This window comes from Dendropsophus ebraccatus, chromosome 4 (assembly GCF_027789765.1).
Source record: "Dendropsophus ebraccatus isolate aDenEbr1 chromosome 4, aDenEbr1.pat, whole genome shotgun sequence".
NCBI classification, from domain to species: Eukaryota; Metazoa; Chordata; class Amphibia; order Anura; family Hylidae; genus Dendropsophus; species Dendropsophus ebraccatus.
Window position 1 is genome coordinate 136,962,061 of NC_091457.1, and position 21,776 is coordinate 136,983,836.

The 21,776-nt window shown below is 45.5% G+C and overlaps 1 protein-coding gene across 7 annotated transcripts in view; it reads left to right on the plus strand.

Moving 5' to 3' along the window:
- The first annotated feature begins 54 nt into the window (after positions 1-54).
- The window catches only part of PBRM1 (polybromo 1), a 65,824-nt gene continuing 44,102 nt past the window's right edge, over positions 55-21,776 (plus strand). For 3 of the 7 annotated variants that reach the window (XM_069967120.1, XM_069967122.1, XM_069967121.1), the window contains exons 1-12: positions 55-416; positions 5,820-5,975; positions 7,783-7,880; positions 8,192-8,339; positions 8,753-8,896; positions 9,160-9,276; positions 10,294-10,362; positions 10,470-10,568; positions 10,865-10,950; positions 11,218-11,309; positions 11,664-11,886; positions 12,495-12,636. In XM_069967120.1, the coding sequence (XP_069823221.1) occupies positions 5,835-5,975; positions 7,783-7,880; positions 8,192-8,339; positions 8,753-8,896; positions 9,160-9,276; positions 10,294-10,362; positions 10,470-10,568; positions 10,865-10,950; positions 11,218-11,309; positions 11,664-11,886; positions 12,495-12,636 (1,359 nt within the window). In that variant the 5' untranslated portion in view covers positions 55-416; positions 5,820-5,834. The remainder of the gene's footprint in view (positions 417-5,819; positions 5,976-7,782; positions 7,881-8,191; positions 8,340-8,752; positions 8,897-9,159; positions 9,277-10,293; positions 10,363-10,469; positions 10,569-10,864; positions 10,951-11,217; positions 11,310-11,663; positions 11,887-12,494; positions 12,637-21,776) is intronic. The other 4 variants (XM_069967123.1, XM_069967126.1, XM_069967125.1 and 1 more) reach the window with 2 other exon arrangements.

The window sequence follows — 21,776 nt, forward strand, 5'->3', positions numbered from 1 at the left end:
CAGGATATGTTGTTCACACGAATATTCAGTTATGGGCGGAGCCAAATGTACACACTAGTATCCTTTACCTTATCCGGACGCAAAAACGTAAAACGTCATCACGCTGTGTCCCATGTAGTAAACGAAAAGACACAGTACAGTAGCCCCGCCCCTTTCCTAGGATAATCAGGTGCGCGCAGGCTCGTAGCCCCGCCCACCTGTTGGCAGTGGTGGAGGCCAGTCGTGTCGCTCCTCCCCCGGGTGTGCTGCGGCTGCTGCCCCCTGCTGGTTGGCCGGTGTGGGAGTCGCGGCCTGCTCGGTGCACGAAGCACCTCATTGATTCCTGTTGTGTGTGACGGTCCCGGCCGGTGCTCGGCGCAGCCCTGGCGACTCCTTCTTGGCAACGGCAGCGCCTGTCCGGATGGCGGCGGCGCTCGGTGAGTTCGGGAGCCGGGGGGATGCGGCTATGCTGGCGGGGACCCTCCTCCTTTGTGTACATCCGAGGCCGCCGTTACTTTCTGGTTTCATTCATAGCCCCTGACCTGAGGAGCCCGGCACCCAGCATAGGCCATGGTGGCGCCCCCTGTGTACCAGCTGTGTAACTGCTCCTCACCCCTATATACATCCATAGATCACACTGTATACAGGACTACAACTCCCAGCTACCCTTCACCCCTATATACATCCATATATCACACTGTATACAGGACTACAACTCCCAGCTGCCCCTCACCCCTATATACATCCATATATCACACTGTATACAGGACTACAACTCCCAGCTGCCCCTCACCCCTATATACATCCATATATCACACTGTATACAGGACTACAACTTCCAGCTGCCCTTCACCCCTATATACATCCATAGATCACTCTGTATACAGAACTACAACTCCCAGCTGCCTCATACCACCTGTTTAACTGCTCCTCACCCCTATATACATCCATAGATGACACTGTATACAGGACTACAAATCCCAGCTGCCCTTCACCCCTATATACATCCATAGATCACTCTGTATACAGGACTACAACTTTTAGCTGCCTCATACCACCTGTGTAACTGCCCCTCACCCCTATATTCATCCATAGATCACAGCTGTATACAGGACTACAACTCCCAGCATGTTTCTCTTAGTGACTGCCATGATATCCTGGGAGTTGTAGTACTACTAACCCATTTCTGGTGATGCTCTTACAAATGACATTTCCCATCATCTTATAGCAGCTGTAGGGCCCCAGATCGGGGGGCATTGCCTTATGTAGTCGTCTGTATGATGGGAGTGGTAGTTCTGCAACAGTTGGAGAGAAAGTACATGGGAAACACTGCTACCAGTTGGGAAATGTTGACATTGTTTGGCTTTTATGTGCAGGGGTTGGGGCATGATGAGAGTTGTAGGGATGTATCTGCTGGTAAACATTGGTTTATGAGGCTGTCAGGTTATGATGGGAGTTGTAGTCTTACAACATGAAGCATTGAGTTTTTGGCATGGTGTTTATTAGACAGAGTAGCAGGGCATGCGGTGTAGTGTTTGGTGTAATCTGTAGGTGTGAGGTTCTCCTTACCCGGCTGCTGGGATGTAGTCGCTCATGTCCGTCATTGCTCTCTATTATCTAAACTGAAGAACATTGATGCCGTTGCGCTTTGCAGATACTATTGGATCTTCCTATAGGTGTGCGGCACAGTTATATATAAGATTAGTGATAAATAACAATGGAGACCGGCGGCACCTGTGGTTCATCTGCGACGGCTTTTGTCTTGGGCCCCTATTATGGTCCGTTTATAATTCGCCCAATCGATTGTTTAACAATTTTAAAGCAACGATTTGGTTTTTATAACGATCAGCATTTAGACGCATAAATCCTTCGAAAAATCGTTAAAAAATTCATAAGAAAAATCGTTATTGCGATTGTCTTTAAGATTGCTGAAGCCTATGGGCCCTATTCCACCAGACGATTATCGCTCAGATTATCGTTAAATCGTTCGAATCTAAACTATAATCGTTCGTTTGAAATACAGTTAACGTTTAACGACCGAATGAGAAATCGTTGAGCGCTTTATAAGACCCGGACCTAATTTTATCGTTACTCGTTCGCAAATCGTTCGCATTGAATAAGATGTTGTTTGGTCGTTTGCAGTAGATACGAACGCAATAGCGAAGAAAAAAAGATCGCAAATACGATCATAAGTAACGATTATCGTTCAATGGAAATGAGTGAACATTTTCAGGTCTTTCGCAATAGCGGTCGTTTGAAATCGTTAACGATTATGCGAATGATAATTGCCCGGTGGAATAGGGCCCTATCTCACACATATGGTGAATCTGTGAATGACTGTTAACACAAAGCTATCTGCGAATTTTTAGCGAACGACCAACAACGATTTGGGATTTCTCGCTCGTCGCTTGATCGTTCACTGTGTTAACACGGGCCGATTATCGCTCAAATGCGATCGGTATTGCGAAAATACGAATGATGATCGTTCCATGTAAACGCAGCATTAGACAAAGCAATTAACGATAGACAATTGCAAACAAGAGCTTTTGGGAACGAGCTGAAATTGGTAAGACCCAGTTCGCACTAAGCAAAAGCGGCAGAGCTCTCCGCTGCAGAATCCCACCATGCTCAGTGTCTCTATGGGAGGACACGTGCGCCGCTGCTCGCTGCTTAGAGAATTGACAAAAGCCAGGGATGGATTTGAAAAGAGGATAGATCTCAGTCTTTCCTTTATGACCTCTTCTCTGTTTATAGCTGTTCCTGGCTTTGGCTTCAAAGATCTGTCAGATAAATTTCTCTGTGCACCCTAACACACAGAACGATAGTTCTCTCCTGATCCCAGCAAATGAGCGAACGATGTGCATGTTTAGCCAGCGATTAACAATGATTTTATGGTCTGCTTAAAAGATGCGATCAGTGACACAAGCAATTTTTTTATTTTTTTTTTCCCCCATACACACAAAGCCATTATCATTTAAATTCGAAGGATATAATGATTTTTGGCATGATAATTGTCCTGTGTAATAGGACCCTGAGACAACATGGCTATAAGCCGACATGACCACTCGGTCTCTTCTGGGCCCCTATTGATGGGATGCTGATCTGTCATATACCACATGGCCAACTTTTCAATGATGATGATGGAGTCCACTAATCTCTGCCGTCAATATCCATCTCCCCTCTGTGTCACGAAGGTGCATGTGGTTGGCTGATGGTGGTCTTTTTGAGGGTCCATTATATGTAGTGCCCAGATCGCAAGATGAAGATCCTACCTTGCTCCTTTCCTGTTTTATTTTTTTTATTGACATGAATACTGTATCAGAGATGAGCCTGACATGAGCATTGTGCATGTTAGTAAAGGGGTATTCCAGGAGAAAAAAAAAAAAAAGTACCAGAGACTTGTGATTTACTTCTATATAAGGGCCAGTTCACACGGAGTTAAAGAGACGGAATTCCGCAACGGAGAATCCCGCCTCCCTTAGTGTCATACAGTCTGTCTATGGGAGGGCTTGCGCGTCTCTCTGCTCAAAGAATTAGTATGTCAATTCTTTGAGTGGAGGCCCTAAAACTCCCCAGTCTTCCAGTACCTACCAGCTGCTGTATGTTCTGGAGGAAATTGTGTATTCTTTCAGTCTGGAGAGCAGGAGAGGTTTTCTTTAGGCGTTTGCTACTGCTCTGGGCAGTTCCTGACATGGACAGATGTGGCAGCAGAGAGCACTGTGTCAGACTGGAAAGAATACATCACTTCCTGCAAGGCATACAGCAGCTGATAAGTACTAACGTTTTGACTGTCCAGACATGATGGGGGTTGTAGTCTTGCAACAGATGAAGGGTTTGACAACAGGTTTGATGTCCCTGCTCAGATATATACCTGTGCCTCTAAGTGGCATCTGTTGTATTTAGGGTCCCTTAGTACAAAAAAAAAAAAAAAAATTGCCATGCCTTTTACAGTGCAGTGCTCTATGGAATATGAGAACAGTCTCTGCTAGTCTGTAGGGCAAACCCTAATATCAAACCCTTTTTGAGGTTGGGCACTGCATCCTATGGAGAGAAATGTGATGAAAACCAAGAATCCAATGTGTTAGAGCTTCATTGTATTGCTGGTCACATGGTCTAGTCAAAAAGCTACAGTCTCTAGTATTAGAGGTCACCTTCATCCACACTGCTGGATGATATCCTCATGGGAGCTCCATAAATTCACCACCAAACCTACATTCTATCCCCGAATCATTTATAACAGTCATCTTTATATGTTTATTCTGCAGCTTTACATACACGTGTATTGGGCATAGCCCTGTATATACCTGCTAGTGACCTGCATCTCTTTAACACAGGAATGTGTGTGTGTGTATAATATATGCACATAATATTGGCTGGGTGACTGATTCAAGAGTGGCTGAGTGTAAGCAGCAGTGTGTATAGCTGAGTGTAAGTGCAGGCACATTATATCAGCAGTGTGTATAGCTGAGTATAAGTGCAGGCATATTATAGCAGGAGTGGAGAGGATGGGAAACACAAGGGCTGACAGAGACTGCAGGGAGCAGGAAGAAATGAGCAGGGCAGATGTGGGCACATACATGCAGCACTCTCTGTCCGGGGAGAGAGGGGTTACAGCTATGGAGAGACTACCCCCCCCCCCCCACTGTCCTGTCCCCTAATGCAAGCCCCAGCCTGAAGTGGATCTGCTATGATTGGAAGGTGAGGGAGACTTCCTGGGTCAGAGTACAGTGCTGTAGACCCCGCTATGCAGACCATGCCCCTCTCCCAGTCCCCTCCCACCCAGTACAGGGGGCTCTTAAACCAAGTTACAATTTTGAAAAACTGTGAGCTCTTAAACCAAGGTACCACTGTACAAGGTTATTGTTATATGGCCTAATTTCACGCTTTGCCATCATGGAAATCTACAGGGCAAAAACATGCATTGATACATTGAAAAATGGGACCAATCCATCATACATCAAACATAACAACATGATAAATTTGGCATGTTAGATATTTGCTTAATTAAAGGGCTTTTCCAGCGGAAAAACAATCGTTTCAAATTAACTGGTGTCCCAGAAAGTGCCAGAGATTTGTAATTTTACATCTATTAAAAAATCTACAGTCTTCCAGTACAGCTGCTGTATGTCCTGCAGGAAGTGGTGTATTCTCTCCAGTCTGACACAGTGCTCTCTGCTGCCATCTCTGTCCGTGACAGGAACTGTCCAGAGCAGCAGCACATTCCCATAGAAAACCTCTCCGGCTGTCCAGACTGGAAAGAATACACCACTGCTTGCAGGACATACAGCAGCTGATACGTACTGGAAGACTTGAGATTGTTAATTAAAAGTGAATGACAAATCTCTGACACTATCTGATACCAGTTGATTTGAAAGAAAAAAAATCCCGGAGTACCTCTTTTAAGGGGTATTCCAGCCCTAGGAATAATTTTGAATAAATACTCTTGAAGGGTCTTTACTGCAAGAAATGCCCACTTAGCCAGTCACTGGCCGGGGTAGGATACTACTATTACTATAAGGTCTGTCCATTTTCTTCCCTAATAGCCTTTCATTCCTGTTTTGCCGTATGGTAAAGTGAAGATATAAGCGCACCCTGTTGTGTGAGTGTGGATTATATGTATATACACACTATAGCTTGGCTGTACAGTATATATGTTTGTCCTGATGAAGAGGACGGCTGATTGTTAGGGGTTAAACAGAACCCTTCCTGATATCCGCAGTACAGTTTTTGATGGTGTGTATTACATCTCTGTATATGATGTCATGCATACATGTTTCTTTATAAAATTTTGTTGGGCTCGATCCTCCAATCTCACACAATCTCTTCTGTTTCTTGTACAGGACAATATTGAACCAATGAGCTCTAAGAGGCGCAGAGCCACGTCCCCATCCAGCAGCGTCAGCGGCGGAGACTTTGATGACTCCCCACACACCACAAGTACCCCAAACTCTGGCCGCAAACGGAGGAGAGTGGCTGCCGTGGCTACTGTGGACCCGGTAGGTCTCGGGATTCTGAGGGTTATGACTATTTTAAGCAGGGCTGTGTAGTCGGAGTCTCGGAGTCAGAGCTAGTTTTGGCTGGAGTCGGAGTTGGAGTCGGAGCTAGTAAAATGTACCGACTCTGACTCCAGCTTTAAAAAAACTTTAAACAATTTAGAATTGAGTTTTGATATGAATTTTATAAGTGTTGCTCATCAATCTATCTTATGAACAACATTCTAATAGATCACTGGCTCTATTACATAAGGGGGGTCAGGGAAAAGTTGTCGGTCACTATTTGGCAGTTTGTTTCTTAGCTGGAAGAGTCCATTGTGTGGGGGGAGATCTGTGCTGTTCTCTTCCTGGATGCTGGATGATTGTATTTCAGCAGTAGTGTAATATGAAGATATCTTGTGTAATATAGAGGAGGAGGAGAAGACATAAGTAGTGTAGCAGTAACCTCAGTCCTCAGTGTGGTGTTTTCTCTCTGGTAGAAGATTGTGTGGTTTTCTTTAGTGTTCTATGGCAGCAGCTGTGTGTGTGTGCACTATGGCTGCAGCAGGCTGTGTGTGTGTGTGTGTGTGTGTGTATGTATGTATGTGTGCTATGGCTGCAGCATGCTGTGTGTGTGTGTGTGCGCGTGCTATGGCTGCAGCAGGCTGTGCATGTGTGTGCTATGTCTGCAGCAGGCTGTGTGTATGCTATGGCTGCAGCAGGCTGCGTGTGTGTGTGTGTGTGTGTGTGTGTGTGTGTGTGCGCACGCGTGCTATTGCTTGCCCCCACAGTGACCCTCAACATCACTATGTGTGACTATCAGTATGGCTGACCCCTCTGTATTACAGGGATCTGGCAGTGTTAGCAGTGTTTCTGTGTGTATGGTGAATATTAGTTAGAAACATCGAAGACTGTCAGCAGGAAAAACCACCTGCTCCATCTAGTCTAGTTCTGAGTTGTTCAGGAAATGGAGGCTGGAGACTGGCTGAATCCTCTGCACACACAGGAGAAGCTGCTTTATATACAGTATTCCTTTATTCACTGAGAAGTTGCACCAGGATCATGTAGGACATTAGGGAGAAGCTGCTGAACCAGTGTGATAAATAACTCCCCTGGTATCTGACCGGCCATTTATGCAGGAGTCTGAGTCGCAAGTTGGCGTCGGTCCTGATAAAATTCAGGAGTCTGAGTCGAAGCTGCTGCTTACGGACTCCACAGCCCTGATTTTAAAGGGGTGGTGCGGCGGTAAAAAATTATTCACAGACTAACACACATTACAAAGTTATACAACTTTGTAATGTATGTTATGTCTGTGAATGGCCCTCTTCCCCGTGTCCCCCCACCCCCACCCGTGTACCCGGAAGTGTGGTGCGCTATACTCACCTGTCACGTGCCGACACCCGTCTTCGATCTTCAGCGAGTGACGTCTTCTTCGGGCAGGCGGCGAACAGCTCCAACTGTCCCGAATGCCGGCCGCCCTCTGCAGCGTCATCCGATGCTCAGCCGCTATTGGCTGGGCATAACTGTGCTCAGCCAATCGCGGCTGAGCACAGTTGTGACGCGGCGGAGGGGGGACGGGCGGCAGCGACTCGGCCATCCGAAGATGACGTTTGGCACAAGATGGCGGACGGCCCTCGACACGGATCAGGTAATGTATAATACACCACACTTCCGGGGACACGGGGAACGGAGCGATTCACAGACATAACATACATTACAAAGTTGTATAACTTTGTAATGTGTGTTATTCTGTGAATAATTTCTGAGCGCCCCACTACCCCTTTAAGGATACCTATTCCTTATATTTGTGTCCTTTCTGTCTCTTCTACAGATCGCCGTGTGCCATGAACTCTATAACACCGTCAGGGACTACAAAGATGAACAGGGCCGCATTCTCTGCGAGCTTTTTATTAGAGCACCGAAACGCAGGTAAGAAGCATTGCTTGGTATGGACATGTCCCCTAGAGTTACTTGGTGAAAAGTGTGCTTACATGTTCAGGATTTTCCTATGACTCGCTGACCTCTGTGGATGTGTCGGTGGAGATAGGACTAAAACTTCACATAGATTTTTTTGGGGCGTGTAAATAGAGTATATAATAGTCCATTCACTCACATTGGATACAGAATATTGATATATGCCCGGAGTTCTCCTTTAAAGGACAACTCCGGTGAAAAAGGCATTTTTATTACTTTATGACTTCTGTTTTCTTACTTACTTTTAAATGTGATCTTGCCATCAGGAACCAGCCAGACTACTATAACGTTATATCACAGCCCATTGACTTAATGAAGATCCAGCAAAAGTTGAAGATGGACGAGTATGAAGACGTCAGCATTCTCACAGCAGATTTCCAGTTACTCTTCCAGAATGCAAAAACATATTATAAGGTGAGTTTCTATTCATAGGTGAGCATGGGGGATGACGTGTGTGCCCTGATTTTATTCCATCCCTCCATCTGACGACAGGCATGGAGGAGTGCAAGTGCACACAGGGCAGTGCAATTGCTGAGACAAACAACCAATGTTCCCCAAGCATTGGGCATTAATCCTATAATTGAATATGCCAGAACATGAAGGCTGCTTATATTGTGTAATGGCCATGCTGGATTACTGCAGCTCAGCAAAGGGAGCTCCGGCTAAATGGTTGGGGCGCCTGGTGTCAGACCCCCATGGATCCGATATCGATGGACTGTCTTGATTATAAGCCAACAATTGAAACCGTGTCTGATAAATAGGAGGGACTTGTGTATCATAGGTCATTCCACACAACAATGCTTTGTTTCTGTTTTATGTCAAACCAGTCTGACACTCCAGAATACAAAGCCGCTTGTAAGCTATGGGACCTTTACCTCCGCACAAGAAATGAGTTTATCCAGAAAGGTGACTGTGAAGACGATGATGATGAGGAAGAAGATATACAGGACACTGCAACTCCAGAAGCAGAGGTTGGTTGTTGAATTGTGTTTTTTTTTTTTTCAGCACTTTTTGACAACCCCATCCACATTTATTGTACTGTAAACCAGTGTGGATTTGCGGTACAAAATCATGGCCATAAATTGCATGGTTGCTGCAGGAAGCTAGTATTATTGTAGAATTGTTGAATATTAGAATAATATTTTACTCCTACATCTTAGTGTACAGGTATTTTTACTGCTGGAGTCTAAGATTTTTTTTTTAATATATATTTTTTACATTTTATTTTTATCAGACTTCGCAGAATTATTTAAAGCCTATCCTGGAACAACTACTGGAAGCTATAACTGCTGCTACAGATCCTAATGGCAGACTGATAAGTGAATTGTTTCAGAAAGTTCCCTCTAAAGTGGTGAGTGCTTACATATGGAGATAATGCCATCTGCCTGCACCAGCAATGTTCAGGAAGACTTTGCTTAAATATATTGGGCCTTTTCTTTCTTGTGGCCTGTTATTTCCTTGTTGGGTTCTCTTTGTTGACATACTATAAGATCAGTATGAGTGGATAGTAAAACCATCAAACCCCAATTAATCCAACAGGTAAATGGATTGTCACAATAAACTGCTGTCTTTATAAAAGCAGCTGTCTTCACGAAGTTAATAATCATGATTCTGCTGCTGTAAGTCCTGATGATTGACTTTTATCAGCAGGGGAAGGATGTGGGCCCTTATTTGCTTCTTGCATGACCATGTAGATTTTCTGTTTGAGGGCTGTTATAGAGTCCCGTGCCTGCCTTATAGGAGTGCTGATCTCCTAGATTGCTGCCTGTTTACTGAGCTCAGTATTGGGAGGACAGGACCTCACAATAATTGCTGGATTGTTAGTCCGATCCTTTACTTCTGTCATTCAGGTGCAGCAAATGAATGAGGGTTTTCAAATCTGCTGCAGACTCTGTATGTGTAAATGTATCTTTAAACAGGTTTTCACTGGACTACACAGTTGATGACCTATGATTGGTTCCATCTCCCAGAATCTCCACTATCAGCCAGTGCAGAAGCTAGGGCTGTGTCCCCTTTGTTGTTTATTAGATACCTTAGTGTACATCTAGTAGTGGTGAAGACTGGCATTGCAGCACAATGCTGCTCAGTCCCATTGAAATGAATGGGACTCACCCTCAGTACCTGACACAGCCATTACAGACCTAGCAAACAGTGAAAGCTATGCAGCACCCGATAGAGTGCCACAGCCCCTTAAACTAGCTGACGTAAGGGGGTCTTCCAATCTGATATTGGTCGGTCATCCCAGGGATGAAGATACGGCTAGCTAGGGGCTTGTACGTTGTATCATATTAATGACATTTTGAAGTTACATGTTTATTTTTGTTGGTTCGTAATCTGATATTTTGTTTCCTTCTGTGATTTCTTTCAGCACTACCCGGACTACTACGCAATAATAAAAGATCCCATTGATCTGAAAACAATTTCCCAAAGGATTCAGGTGTGTAAACTAAAACTAGTGCAGGCTAATACCTCAGTTGTGCTGTCCATGACCTGTTTCTGCATCTTAGTCTAAATTAAAATTGCTTTACCATCTTACATTTACAGTCTGGTTACTATAAAAATGTAAATTCAATGGCCAAGGATGTTGATCAGCTAGCAAAGAATGCCAAGACCTACAATGAACCAGGCTCCCAGGTGTTCAAGGTGAGTAAACGTTGTCTCAAAGGTGTGCTCTAACATGTGGAGGGGGCAGCCTTGTTTGCCACACAAGTTCCCGAATGGCAGGCGGCAGCTGGGTGTGCAGCATTGGCAAGTATTGGTGAATCGCAAGTCCTAGTTGCTAGGTGCAGTCAATAGCACTTACAATTTACAGCTACTTTAGGGTGGCACCTGGATTTTTCTGTGCTTTAAGTGACATGTCGAGTTGCCACCTACAGATCTGAACTCACTTTGCAGTTTGTGTTACATCATGTATTACACTGTTTTGTTTTTTTCTTTAGGATGCCAACACAATTAAGAAACTTTTTGCACTTAAAAAGTCCGAACTTGACTGCACAGAGTATTCCAAATCCAGTCTCCGCAGCAGGTAAGAGTCCAGACATTATAAAAAATAAAAAAATAGAAAAAAGTGTTTAGGAGTAGGGTGGAGGCAGTAAAACCTTAGGTTCTCATTTATACTTCCCAATATTGCATCTGAAGCATAGAAGTCCACATATTGAGTATCTAGCTAAGTGCCTGTAGAACCTATAAGGAATCCCAGGGCTTGCTGGAAAGTGTTCATCCCCTGTGAAATGTTGTGACTGGCAAAAGAGTTACTACTTATACTGACATTATTACACTTGTCTAATTTTAGGAACAAGCGACCAGCGCAAGGAGACCGATTGTCTGCTATCACAATGGCACTGCAGTATGGCTCAGAGAGCGAGGAGGATGCTTCTCTGAATGGTAACATTTACTGTATATTGTGTATTCTCACAGCCTTGTTCATCATTGAACACCATTAACTGTCCACATTAGAAACTTCATGATTGTCATTTGTGATTTTCTTTTTTTTTATTTTGTTTTGCGTGCCTTTAATTTGTACTTTGCCCATAATATAGTATTGTACTGAATCTTACCATACGTATATAAAGTGAAAATCCAACACTTGGTTTATCTGACATCAGGTTAGAGTCAGGCTTCCATTATGAAGATTAGATTGTCCCATCGTACAGTCATGTATTTGGCTGGAGTTGTTCTGGTGTTTTAAAGAAAGAGATCAGTGGAATGAGATGAATAACTTGGAGTTTGTTTCTACAGCAACACCGTCTATCCGCTATGAAGAAGGAGAGTCCGAAGGAGAAAGCATAACCTCATTCATGGATATCTCTAGCCCATTGTATCAGCTTTATGAGACTGTCAGATCCTGCCGGAATAACCAGGGTCAACTGATAGCTGAACCCTTCTTCCACCTCCCATCAAAGAAGAAGTATCCAGACTATTACCAGCAAATCAAGAACCCCGTATCTCTACAGCAGATTAGGTAACGACTGTGACCATATCAGTATGACAGATCCTATAACTGTAAATTCTGCTGTATGAGGTTTAATTGGGGTAGTTTACAAAACAAAACAAATTCTTTGAAATCAACCAGAAAGTGCCAGAGATTTGTAATTAACATGTATCAAAGGAAGTGGTATTATTTGCTACTGCTCTGGACAGTTCCCGACATGAACACAGGTGGCAGCAGAGAGCACTGTATGAGACTGGTAAGAATGCATCACTTCCTGTAGGACATGCAGCAACTGATAAGTACTGGAAGACTACAGATTTTTCAATAGAAGTAAATTACAAATCTCCTGCACCTGCTGGGACCAGTTGATTTGAAAGAAAATAATGTACATCACCATTTTAAGCCTCTACAACAAACCTACATGTGTCCCCATGGCCTTCAAGTGCTAATTTCTGGTGTATGAATCAATGTGTATTAGGGTGCATTCACACACACCGGATGTGCTGCCGATCCGCAGCAGATTTGATGGTGCAGATTTGATGCTGTGTTCAGTTATTTAGATCAAATCCGCTGCAAAGCGGTGTGTGTGAAGCTACCCTTACAGAGATTACTAGTGTACTTATTTATTTATTTTGCAGGACTAAACTAAAGAACCAAGACTATGACAGTCTGGATCAGCTAGAAGCCGATTTAAATGTGATGTTTGAGAATGCAAAGCGCTACAATGTCCCAAATTCAGCCATTTACAAGCGGGTCTTCAAACTACAGCAGCTGATGCAGGTAGGGTGCCAATTTATACGGTAACTGAAGGAAAAGGAAATTGTAGTTTAACTGTAGTTTATAATGTTATCAGCTTATTTGATGTAGACAATAGAGATAAGCGAACCTACTACAAGTACCTGTTTGCGTGAAGCCAAAAGATGGATCCACCTACTCCAGGCTGCAGGGTTTAAATGCTTAGTGTGTGGGTTTGAGCAAATCCGAACTTACTCTACGTTGGCTCATCTCTAGTGGATGGCAAACACTGAGTACATGTATTTATTCAGGATTTGCAGATAAAGCCAAGAGTGGGCTTAAAAAAAAAAAGTGAACATTTCTATTGTAATTTTTCTGGTTTTGGCTAAAATTATTGACCAGAATGCAGTGTGAACCTAGTCTAAGAAAATATCTGTTAATGTGTAAATTGTCTTTGCCTTCTGTCATTTAATTGAAAATGTGATTGTACTTGGTTTAAAAAACAGAAGGTGTAAATGAGCAGAGTAAGGGTCCTATTCCACGGGCCGAGAAGGGCCCGATCAACAATGTAAACGAGCAGCGATCTGCTAGATTGCTGCTCGTTTACTGGGCCTATTCCACGGCCCGGTGATCGTTGCAGCATCATACATTACCTGTCCAGGCTTCTTCTCCGTGCTGTCTTCATCCCCGGGTCCCACATGCTCTATCTTCAGAATGGCCGGTCAGCTGACAGGCCACACTCAGCCAATCACAGGCCGCGGCGGTCCCGGCCTGTGATTGGCTGAGAGCTCCGTCAGCTGACCGGCCATTCTGAAGATAGAACGCGCGGAACCCGGGGATGAAGACAGCGCGGAGAAGAAGCCTGGACAGGTAATGTATGATGATGATGCTTGTCAAATCGTCGGTCGCCCGCCGCGCACCGCTATTCAACCGTAGCGATGCGCGGTGGGGGAACGATGATTTTAGGTCTGGCCCTAAATGAACGATCAGCCGATGACACGATCATCGGCTGATCGTTCTCTCTATTTCACCGAACGATAATCTGCCGAATCGGCCCAAATGGGGCCGATTATCGTTGCTGTGGAATAGGGCCCTTAGCTTTACTTTTTGGTCTGTGGTGTTCTGTGGCTGGTTTGTTGGTCCATGGCGGCAAGTTATTTTTGTCTGTACCTGCATTTCAGTAAATCTTTTGACAAGCCACAGGGACATTCCATTGTCAATGTGGAATGCTGTATAATGTCACTTTTATCATGGATCATGTGATAAACCACCCTTGTTAGTGATTCCTAAGCCAAAATATTATGTGAGTGAGGACCAGTAAACAGCTCAAACGTTCCTACATGTTTTGTCACTGGATTCATGTGACGTCCTCAGGGGAGAAAACGTTGGGAGTGTGTGGCTTTGGAGGCAAATGTGCCTGTGTATGTTGTTAAAGGGCTAAAATGTATTCGGTTTCACTATTCGGTTCACATATAATGTTCTCATGAGTAAATCTGGGCCAAGCTTCTCCTTTACATCCCAGTCACATGCAATAGTTTGCTGTTTTTCCCGAGGTATTAAAGGAGTATTCTACAATCAAGTGAATTTATAACTAAAATTAAAAACAAAGTAATTGTACCTGTTCCGCGCATGTGATATATAGAATGTGCAATAGACCGTTGAAAAAGCCCTACACTATGGCTGTATAACCAGTACTAACCTCCAGATACACGTTCTATCCAGGTTGAGGTTTGTCAGGTAATCCACTGCCTGTATCCCCTCTGGGATAGTGTGAAAAGAAGCTAGCAATCCTCACTGCAGGTGGTGGTATAGTGATTGTTGAAGAGAGTTGCAGTCTGTTTGCTCCAATTAAAATATCCTCTTCACAAGGGGATAGTAACATAGTTACATCTCCCTGGACAGTTGTCACTTACCCATGTGGCTGCAGAACATACCTCAAAGCCAATTCCTCCGACTGCGGCGTAACTGTACTGAAATGAATGATTATGAACGGGAAGCAAACATGTTAAAGAAAAAACTCTTAGAAAAAGGTTTTGATAATAAAAAATTGGAGAACACAACTAAAGAAATAAAAGAAAAATCAAGAGAAGGACTAATAAATGAAAAACCACAAAACATAACCATACAACAAATATCAGATGATTTCAATGTCCCGATAATTACCACCTACTCTAGCCAAGCAAACTTCGCCAGGATAAGGTTATTGGTGAATTTATCCCTGAAAGACCCAAAATGATTTTTAGAAAGGCAAGTAACCTGGAAAATAGCCCCAACAGTACAAAACAAGGGAAAGGCATTACCTCCAACATTAACTCAACCTAAACACAATTCAACCAGCCGGTCTGAATGCGGAAATTGAATTATTTGCATTTATGTAAATCTCTATGCCTGGGCAAGCCTACTTAAGACCAAGGATACCAGGAGGCAGATACTCTTGAGAAAGGAGGGTGGATCCTCCGAAACATGTCGAGGTGTTTTGTCTCCCATCAGCTTCAGTAGTTTGTGACGTCACACTACCCAGCAAAAGACTTTGACATTGTAAGTGTTGCACGCGCTACTGGCCGTAGCGAGTCCCTTGTGAAGAGGATATTTCAATTGGAGCAAACAGACTGCAACTCTCTTCAACAATCACTACACCACCACCTGCAGTGAGGATTGATAGCTTCTTTTCACACTATACCTGAGGGGATACAGGCAGTGGATTACCTGATAAACCTCAACCTGGATAGAACGTGTATCTGGAGGATAGTACTGGTTATACAGCCATAGTGTAGGGCTTTTTCAATGGTCTATTGCACATTCTATATATCACATGCGCCGAACAGGTACAATTACTTTTGTTTTTTGTTTGTACTACTATTGGGATATTCAGGTGATCCCATCTGTCCTTAGTACGCAGCTAGTTCACACAGTCAGCGCTCGAGTACACACCCACCTGTTTTTGCTATAACTAAAATTTAGTTTTTACTGATTAGAACCAGATACTGAAATGTTTTTTGTTTTTTTTTTCCGCTCATTTGTTTCCATTTGCTGACTGTAATCTTCACGTTTTATTTTTAGTATAATATTATACGGGCTGCCATCTTGCCTAAACTGTTCTAACAGCATTTAGTGACATGCTTTACTGCAAACATCATAGGAGAAAACACTGTGAACATCTCCAGACCTTATTCTTTGGATAGGACACATTTTGTAAGCATGCCTTGTGGGCTCGTTCCACATGAGGAGTTATTGTTTCTGGTAGCTGTTGGTGTCTCCTTTGCTGCAATGCTGTGCAGATCACTTTGCAGCATCCTTCTCTTTATCACAGACAGAACAAGAAGTCTCACCTTATTTTTAAGCCTAGTGGTCAAAATAAAAACGGCAAGGTTTCAGGATGATTTTATATTTATAGATAATAAAATGCAAAGCTTTCCGGCATGATGTGTCAATACCATGTCAGCAGCGGGGAAACTCTTTGACTCGCCGCAACATTGTAGCGAAAGAGCCACAGAAATTCAAACATATTCCCCGCTGCCTGCATGATATTGACACATCATGACTGGCGGGGAAGAATTCATTACTTACCTTCCCCGTCCGTAAGGTCTGCAAAATTGTGGACGTGTAAATGTAGCCTAAGGAAGTAGTATCTTATTTCACTGAAAGTCTGCAAGGGACTAGAGTTGATCCTTAAAGGGTACCTGTGAGTACAAATAACTTTTGACGTGTCAAAAGTTATTGATCAGGGCAGGTCTCGCTGCTGTGATCAGGAGATATGGACGGGGACAGTGTGCGGTACTGTCATCCACTCCCCGGCTGTTCACTAAGTTCATCAATGTAGGCTCAGACTTAAAATAAGCGGCTAGCTGGGGAATGGATTACGGTGTTTCGAAGTCTCGAATATTTCATTGCCTCTTTTTCCCCTCCTTTTTGGTGCCGCGTGTAGTTGGAGCCTCGTCTGGATCAGCAGTAACTTTATCAATAATTGATGCTGCTGAAGTACTGGTCAGGCATGTCTCCTTGTTCTCAGTCACCGATGGCTTCTTGTTCTGTCACTGACTGTGCTTATGGATTCTACACAAGGACCATTGGCTTGGGCTGCATCTGATTGGTCAGTTGCGAAGTCTGCGGCCTCTGAATGGATACTGGTCTGTGAGTTGGCACTCTCCTGGGATCTTAGAAGAGCAGACTCTGGAGCATGGGTCTCCAAACTGCGGCCCTCCAGCTGTTGTGAAACCACAACTCCCATCATGCCTGGACAGCTAAAGCTTTGGTTTTGGCTGTCCAGGCATGATGGGAAATGTAGTTTTGCAACAGCTGGAGTGGCCGCAGTTTGGTGACCCATGCTCAGGAGATACACTAGCACCAGGTTGCCTTAACCTGGGCAGCATGCTGCTGGGTAACCAGGACACGTTTGTCGTCTCTTTGCCTCCTCTGTCTTCTCCATCGGCTCTATCCTCCCTGCAGTCCACCACCGGCTACTGTCTGCAACGATTGGAACCACTTAGTTTTATTTAAACTCCGCTCTTAAGGAAGCTAATGAGTAGTGAGTAATGAGTCAGGGCTCCAGATGGCGACCAAAATGGTCGCCAATGCGACTGATGTTTTGCAAATGGCGCCCAGATTTATTAATCTGGGCGCCATTTGCGACTGGCCCCGGCGGCGGCGCGCTGTCTCTTTAAGTATCCCCGGCTGATGCGCGGCTGCCGGGGGTGTCCCATCCTATCCCCGGCAGCGCGGCGCATCAGTGAGCTGCCTGGGGCCCTGACTTCCGGCACAGGAAGCGCGCGTCAAAGACGCTTCCTGTGTCAGAAGTCACAGCCCCGGCGTACAGGGAGCTCACTGATGCGCCGCGCTGCCGGGGATAGGACGGGACACCCCCGGCAGCCGCGCATCAGCCGGGGACAGCGTCCGAAGAAGAAGAGGATCGCCGGGGGAGCGGGTTGTCAGGTGAGTTTGTGTGTTTGTTTTTTTTAAATACTGCTTAGCATAGAGGAAAGGGGGGGTATCTATAATGGGGGGAGAAGAGAGTGCCATCTATAATGGGGGGAAGAGAAGGGGGGGTATCTATAATGGGGGGAGAAGAGGGGCCATCTTCAAGGGGGGAGAGGGGGCTAGCTATAAGGGGAGGGGGTATCTATAAGGGGGGGAGAAGAGGGGGCATCTATAATGGGGAGGAGGAGGGGGCATCTATAATGGGGGGGAGGAGGGGGCATCTATAATGGGGGTAGAGGGGGTCATCTATAAGGGGAGGGGGTATCTATAAGGGGGGGAGAAGAGGGGGCATCTATAATGGGGGGGAGAGGGGGCATCTATAATGGGGGGGAGGAGGGGGCATCTATAATGGGGGGAGAGGGGGCATCTATAATGGGGGGGAGGAGGGGGCATCTATAATGGGGGGGAGGAGGGGGCATCTATAATGGGGGTAGAGGGGGTCATCTATAAAAGGAGGGGGCATCTATAATGGGGGGGAGAGGGGGCATCTATAATGGGGGAGAAGAGGGGGCATCTATAATGGGGGGGAGGAGGGGGCATCTATAATGGGGGTAGAGGGGGGCATCTATAAAAGGAGGGGGCATCTATAATGGGGGGGAGAGGGGGCATCTATAATGGGGGAGAAGAGGGGGCATCTATAATGGGGGGGAGGAGGGGGCATCTATAATGGGGGTAGAGGGGGTCATCTATAAAAGGAGGGGGTCATCTATAAGGGGAGGGGGCCATCTATAAGTGTAGGGCAAACTGGCTGCAGACACTGGGAGATAGATATATGCACAATTATTATTATCAGGGCCCCTCAGGTGTCTGTATTGTAGGGGGTCACTTGCATTAGTCACTAGGTGAGAGATATATCTATCTATATACACATCTTGTGGGGGGTCACTATGGCTGCAGTCATAAGTCTAGCTCAGTATGTATAGACTGTTGCAAGCTTTTAAAGGGAACCTGTCACCCCCGGTGACGGGGTGACAGGCTCCCAACCCCCCGTTAGAGCCCCCTATACTCACCTCATCGCGCCGGGTCCCGCTTCTGGAGGTGGTCAGGTCACGGAGATCTAAGCCGCTGTAGCCCGGCGCGCACACTGAGAGATGAGTCTAATGCTCATAGAGAATGAGGGAGCGCTGGACTCTCCCGTCATTCTCTATGAGCGTTGGATTCCTCTCTCAGCGCACGCCGGGCTGCAGCGGCTGAGATCTTCGTGACCCGACCATCTTCAGAAGCGGGACCCGGCGCAATGAGGTGAGTATAGGGGGTTCTAACGGGGGGTTGGGAGCCTGTCACCCCGTCACCGGGGGTGACAGGTTCCCTTTAAGATCAAGTTCAGAAGAGTAAGCCTCATTAATAGGCTAGCCAAGTGAGGCTGAAGTACTGAGTCAGACTGTATATGGTTGTCAAGTTGCAAGTTTCCATGTTGAACATTTTCAAACTAAGAAAAGAAAGGATCTAAAGGAGGAGGATGCTGCCGTGGCCTCTGCACACAGTAAGTCCCATGTAACATAACATTAATTTTACATGGTTTAAAATGTTGGCGACCAAATATTCTATTTGGCGCCTAAATTTTTCAGGTTAGGAGCCAATGGCTCCCAGGCAAATTTTTTAGTCTGGAGCCCTGTGAGTTTGCCTTGTGTAGTGTGAGTCTATAAATGACTGCCATCTGTGCATTTATTTCATTATTTTTGTGTTCCTCTGGTTTTGTGTTTAGTTTTTTTGCTTTTTTTTTTCTATATGATCCAGATTAAAGAGGTACCTCTTCATTTGGGACACCACCAAGGCTATGTCCAGAATAACTACCTCTAGACATTTAGTGATCATTTTATAACCAATGAAACGCTGGCAGCATTTTCAGTGTTCAGTGCAGTAATCCTTGATATACATCAATGAAACCTTTAAGGAATTAAAGTTTTTTTTTTGAGACAGGGAGGAACAGGCATTTCCTACATCAGTGTTTCCCAACCTTTTCCACCTCGGGGCACACCTTGGAAAAAAAAATTACCTCGGGGCACCCCTACTAAATAATGTTCTACAAAATAAGAAAACCGTCATACAGTGACTCACAGGTGACGCCTTCTTTGATCTGAGGAGTCACTTTCCTTTTCCTCTCCATCCGCCATGATGATTTCTTTCAGCTACTTTTCATCTCTTCAGAACCTGCGAGACAAACAATTTAGGCTCCGCACATTTCTAGCAACTTCCTTCCCTTTCTCCCTCCTGTCGGCTCCCAAAGTAACTGTGCTGTTTGGTGTTATGTGCAGTAAAGCGACTAGGAATGTGGGATGCCCCCTGTATGTAGGATCCCCTGCTGTGCCCCCTGTATGTAGGATTCCCTGCTGTGCCCCCATGAGCTAATAATGCCCCCAGAGGTGCCCCCATGAACTAATAATGCCCCTAGAGTTGCCCCCATGAACTAATAATGCCCCCAGAGGTGCCCCATGAACTAATAATGCCCCCAGAGGTGCCCCCATGAACTAATAATGCCCCCAGAGGTGCCCCCTATGAACTAATAATGCCCCCAGAGGTGCCCCCATGAACTAATAATGCCCCCAGAGGTGCCCCCATGAACTAATAATGCCCCCAGAGGTGCCCCCATGAACTAATAATGCCCCCAGAGGTGCCCCCATGAGCTAATAATGCCCCCAGAGGTGCCCCCATGAGCTAATAATGCCCCCTGCTGTGCCCCCATGAACTAATAATGCCCCCAGAGGTGCCCCCATATACTAATAATGCCGCCAGAGGTGCCACCATGAGCTAATAATGCCCCCAGAGGTGCCCCCATATACTAATAATGCCCCAGAGGTGCCCCCATGAGCTAATAATGCCCCCAGAGGTGCCCCCATATACTAATAATGCCCCCAGAGGTGCCCCCGTGAACTGATAATGCCCCCATAGGTGCCCCCATATACTAATAATTCCCCCTGCTGTGCCCCCATGAACTAATAATGCCCCCAGAGGTGCCCCCATGAACTAATAATGCCCCCAGAGGTGCCCCCATATACTAATAATGTCCCCAGAGGTGCCCCCATGAACTAATAATGTCCCCAGAGGTGCCCCCATATACTAATAATGTCCCCAGAGGTGCCCCCATATACTAATAATGTCCCCAGAGGTGCCCCCATATACTAATAATGCCCCCAGAGGTGCCCCCATATACTAATAATGCCCCCAGAGGTGCCCCCATATACTAATAATGCCCCCAGAGGTGCCCCTCATGAACTAATAATGCCCCCTGCTCTGCCCCTTAAAAAAAAAAAAAACATCCTACTCACTTAATCCGTGCTGTGCAGGCAGAAGCTCTCCTCCTCCTCTTCTGGCTCCATCTTGCGAGCAGCGGGGACGGGACTTCCGGCAGGCGTGATGACGTCACATCATAACGCCTGCCGGAGAGGTCACGTCCCGGCCTCCCATAGGCTGCTGGCATGAAGTGCCGGCGGCCTATGGGAGTGAATATAGGAGCAGGACGCTGACACTTCCTGTACCTATATTCTGCTTACTTTAATGTTCCGCCCGCTCATTGTGCGGGCGGAACATGAAAGTGCTCCGTGCATCCCGAGAAGCTGCGCGGCCGCAGCTTATCGGGATGTTAAAGAGACAGCGCACATTTCCCACCGGGATCCCGCGGCACCCCTGGCGGGTTCTCCCGGCACACCAGTGTGCCGCGGCGCCCCGGTTGGGAAACGCTGTCCTACGTGAATGAATCTACAGGAACCATGAAAAAGTGCAGAGCAGTTTATACCTGGTGCTGGGAAACCAGTAGCAGTGGGGGATCAGGGCAAGCGAGTATACTCTGTTTTTCCTGTAGACTAAAAGGCATTGAATCAAAAAGACATAAATAAATAAAGACCTGCATAGTACCTTTTACTTTTAAAGGAATGTCTTCAGAAAATACCCTATTGTCAAAGTCAACATTTAGAATTAAAGAATTTTTTTTTTCTTCTCGTCTTTTTTTTCCTGTCTTTTAAAATCCTGAAATCTTACGGTTTCAGTTCTGGCCTAAAACTAAGCTGAGGCTTCCTGTTCTGTACAGATCACTTCCCAGCAGTGTCAGTTTTAACACAAATAGGAGAATGATGACATGTGACGTTGGTATATAGGTATAGGAGGTGCACACAATAGCTGTTGCGCACAACCCAGCACTCCCCTCTGGAGAACGACCTCTATAAAAGTCACCTAGGATGCCCAGAAGCTTTCTCATTCATCTGAATGCAACAAGT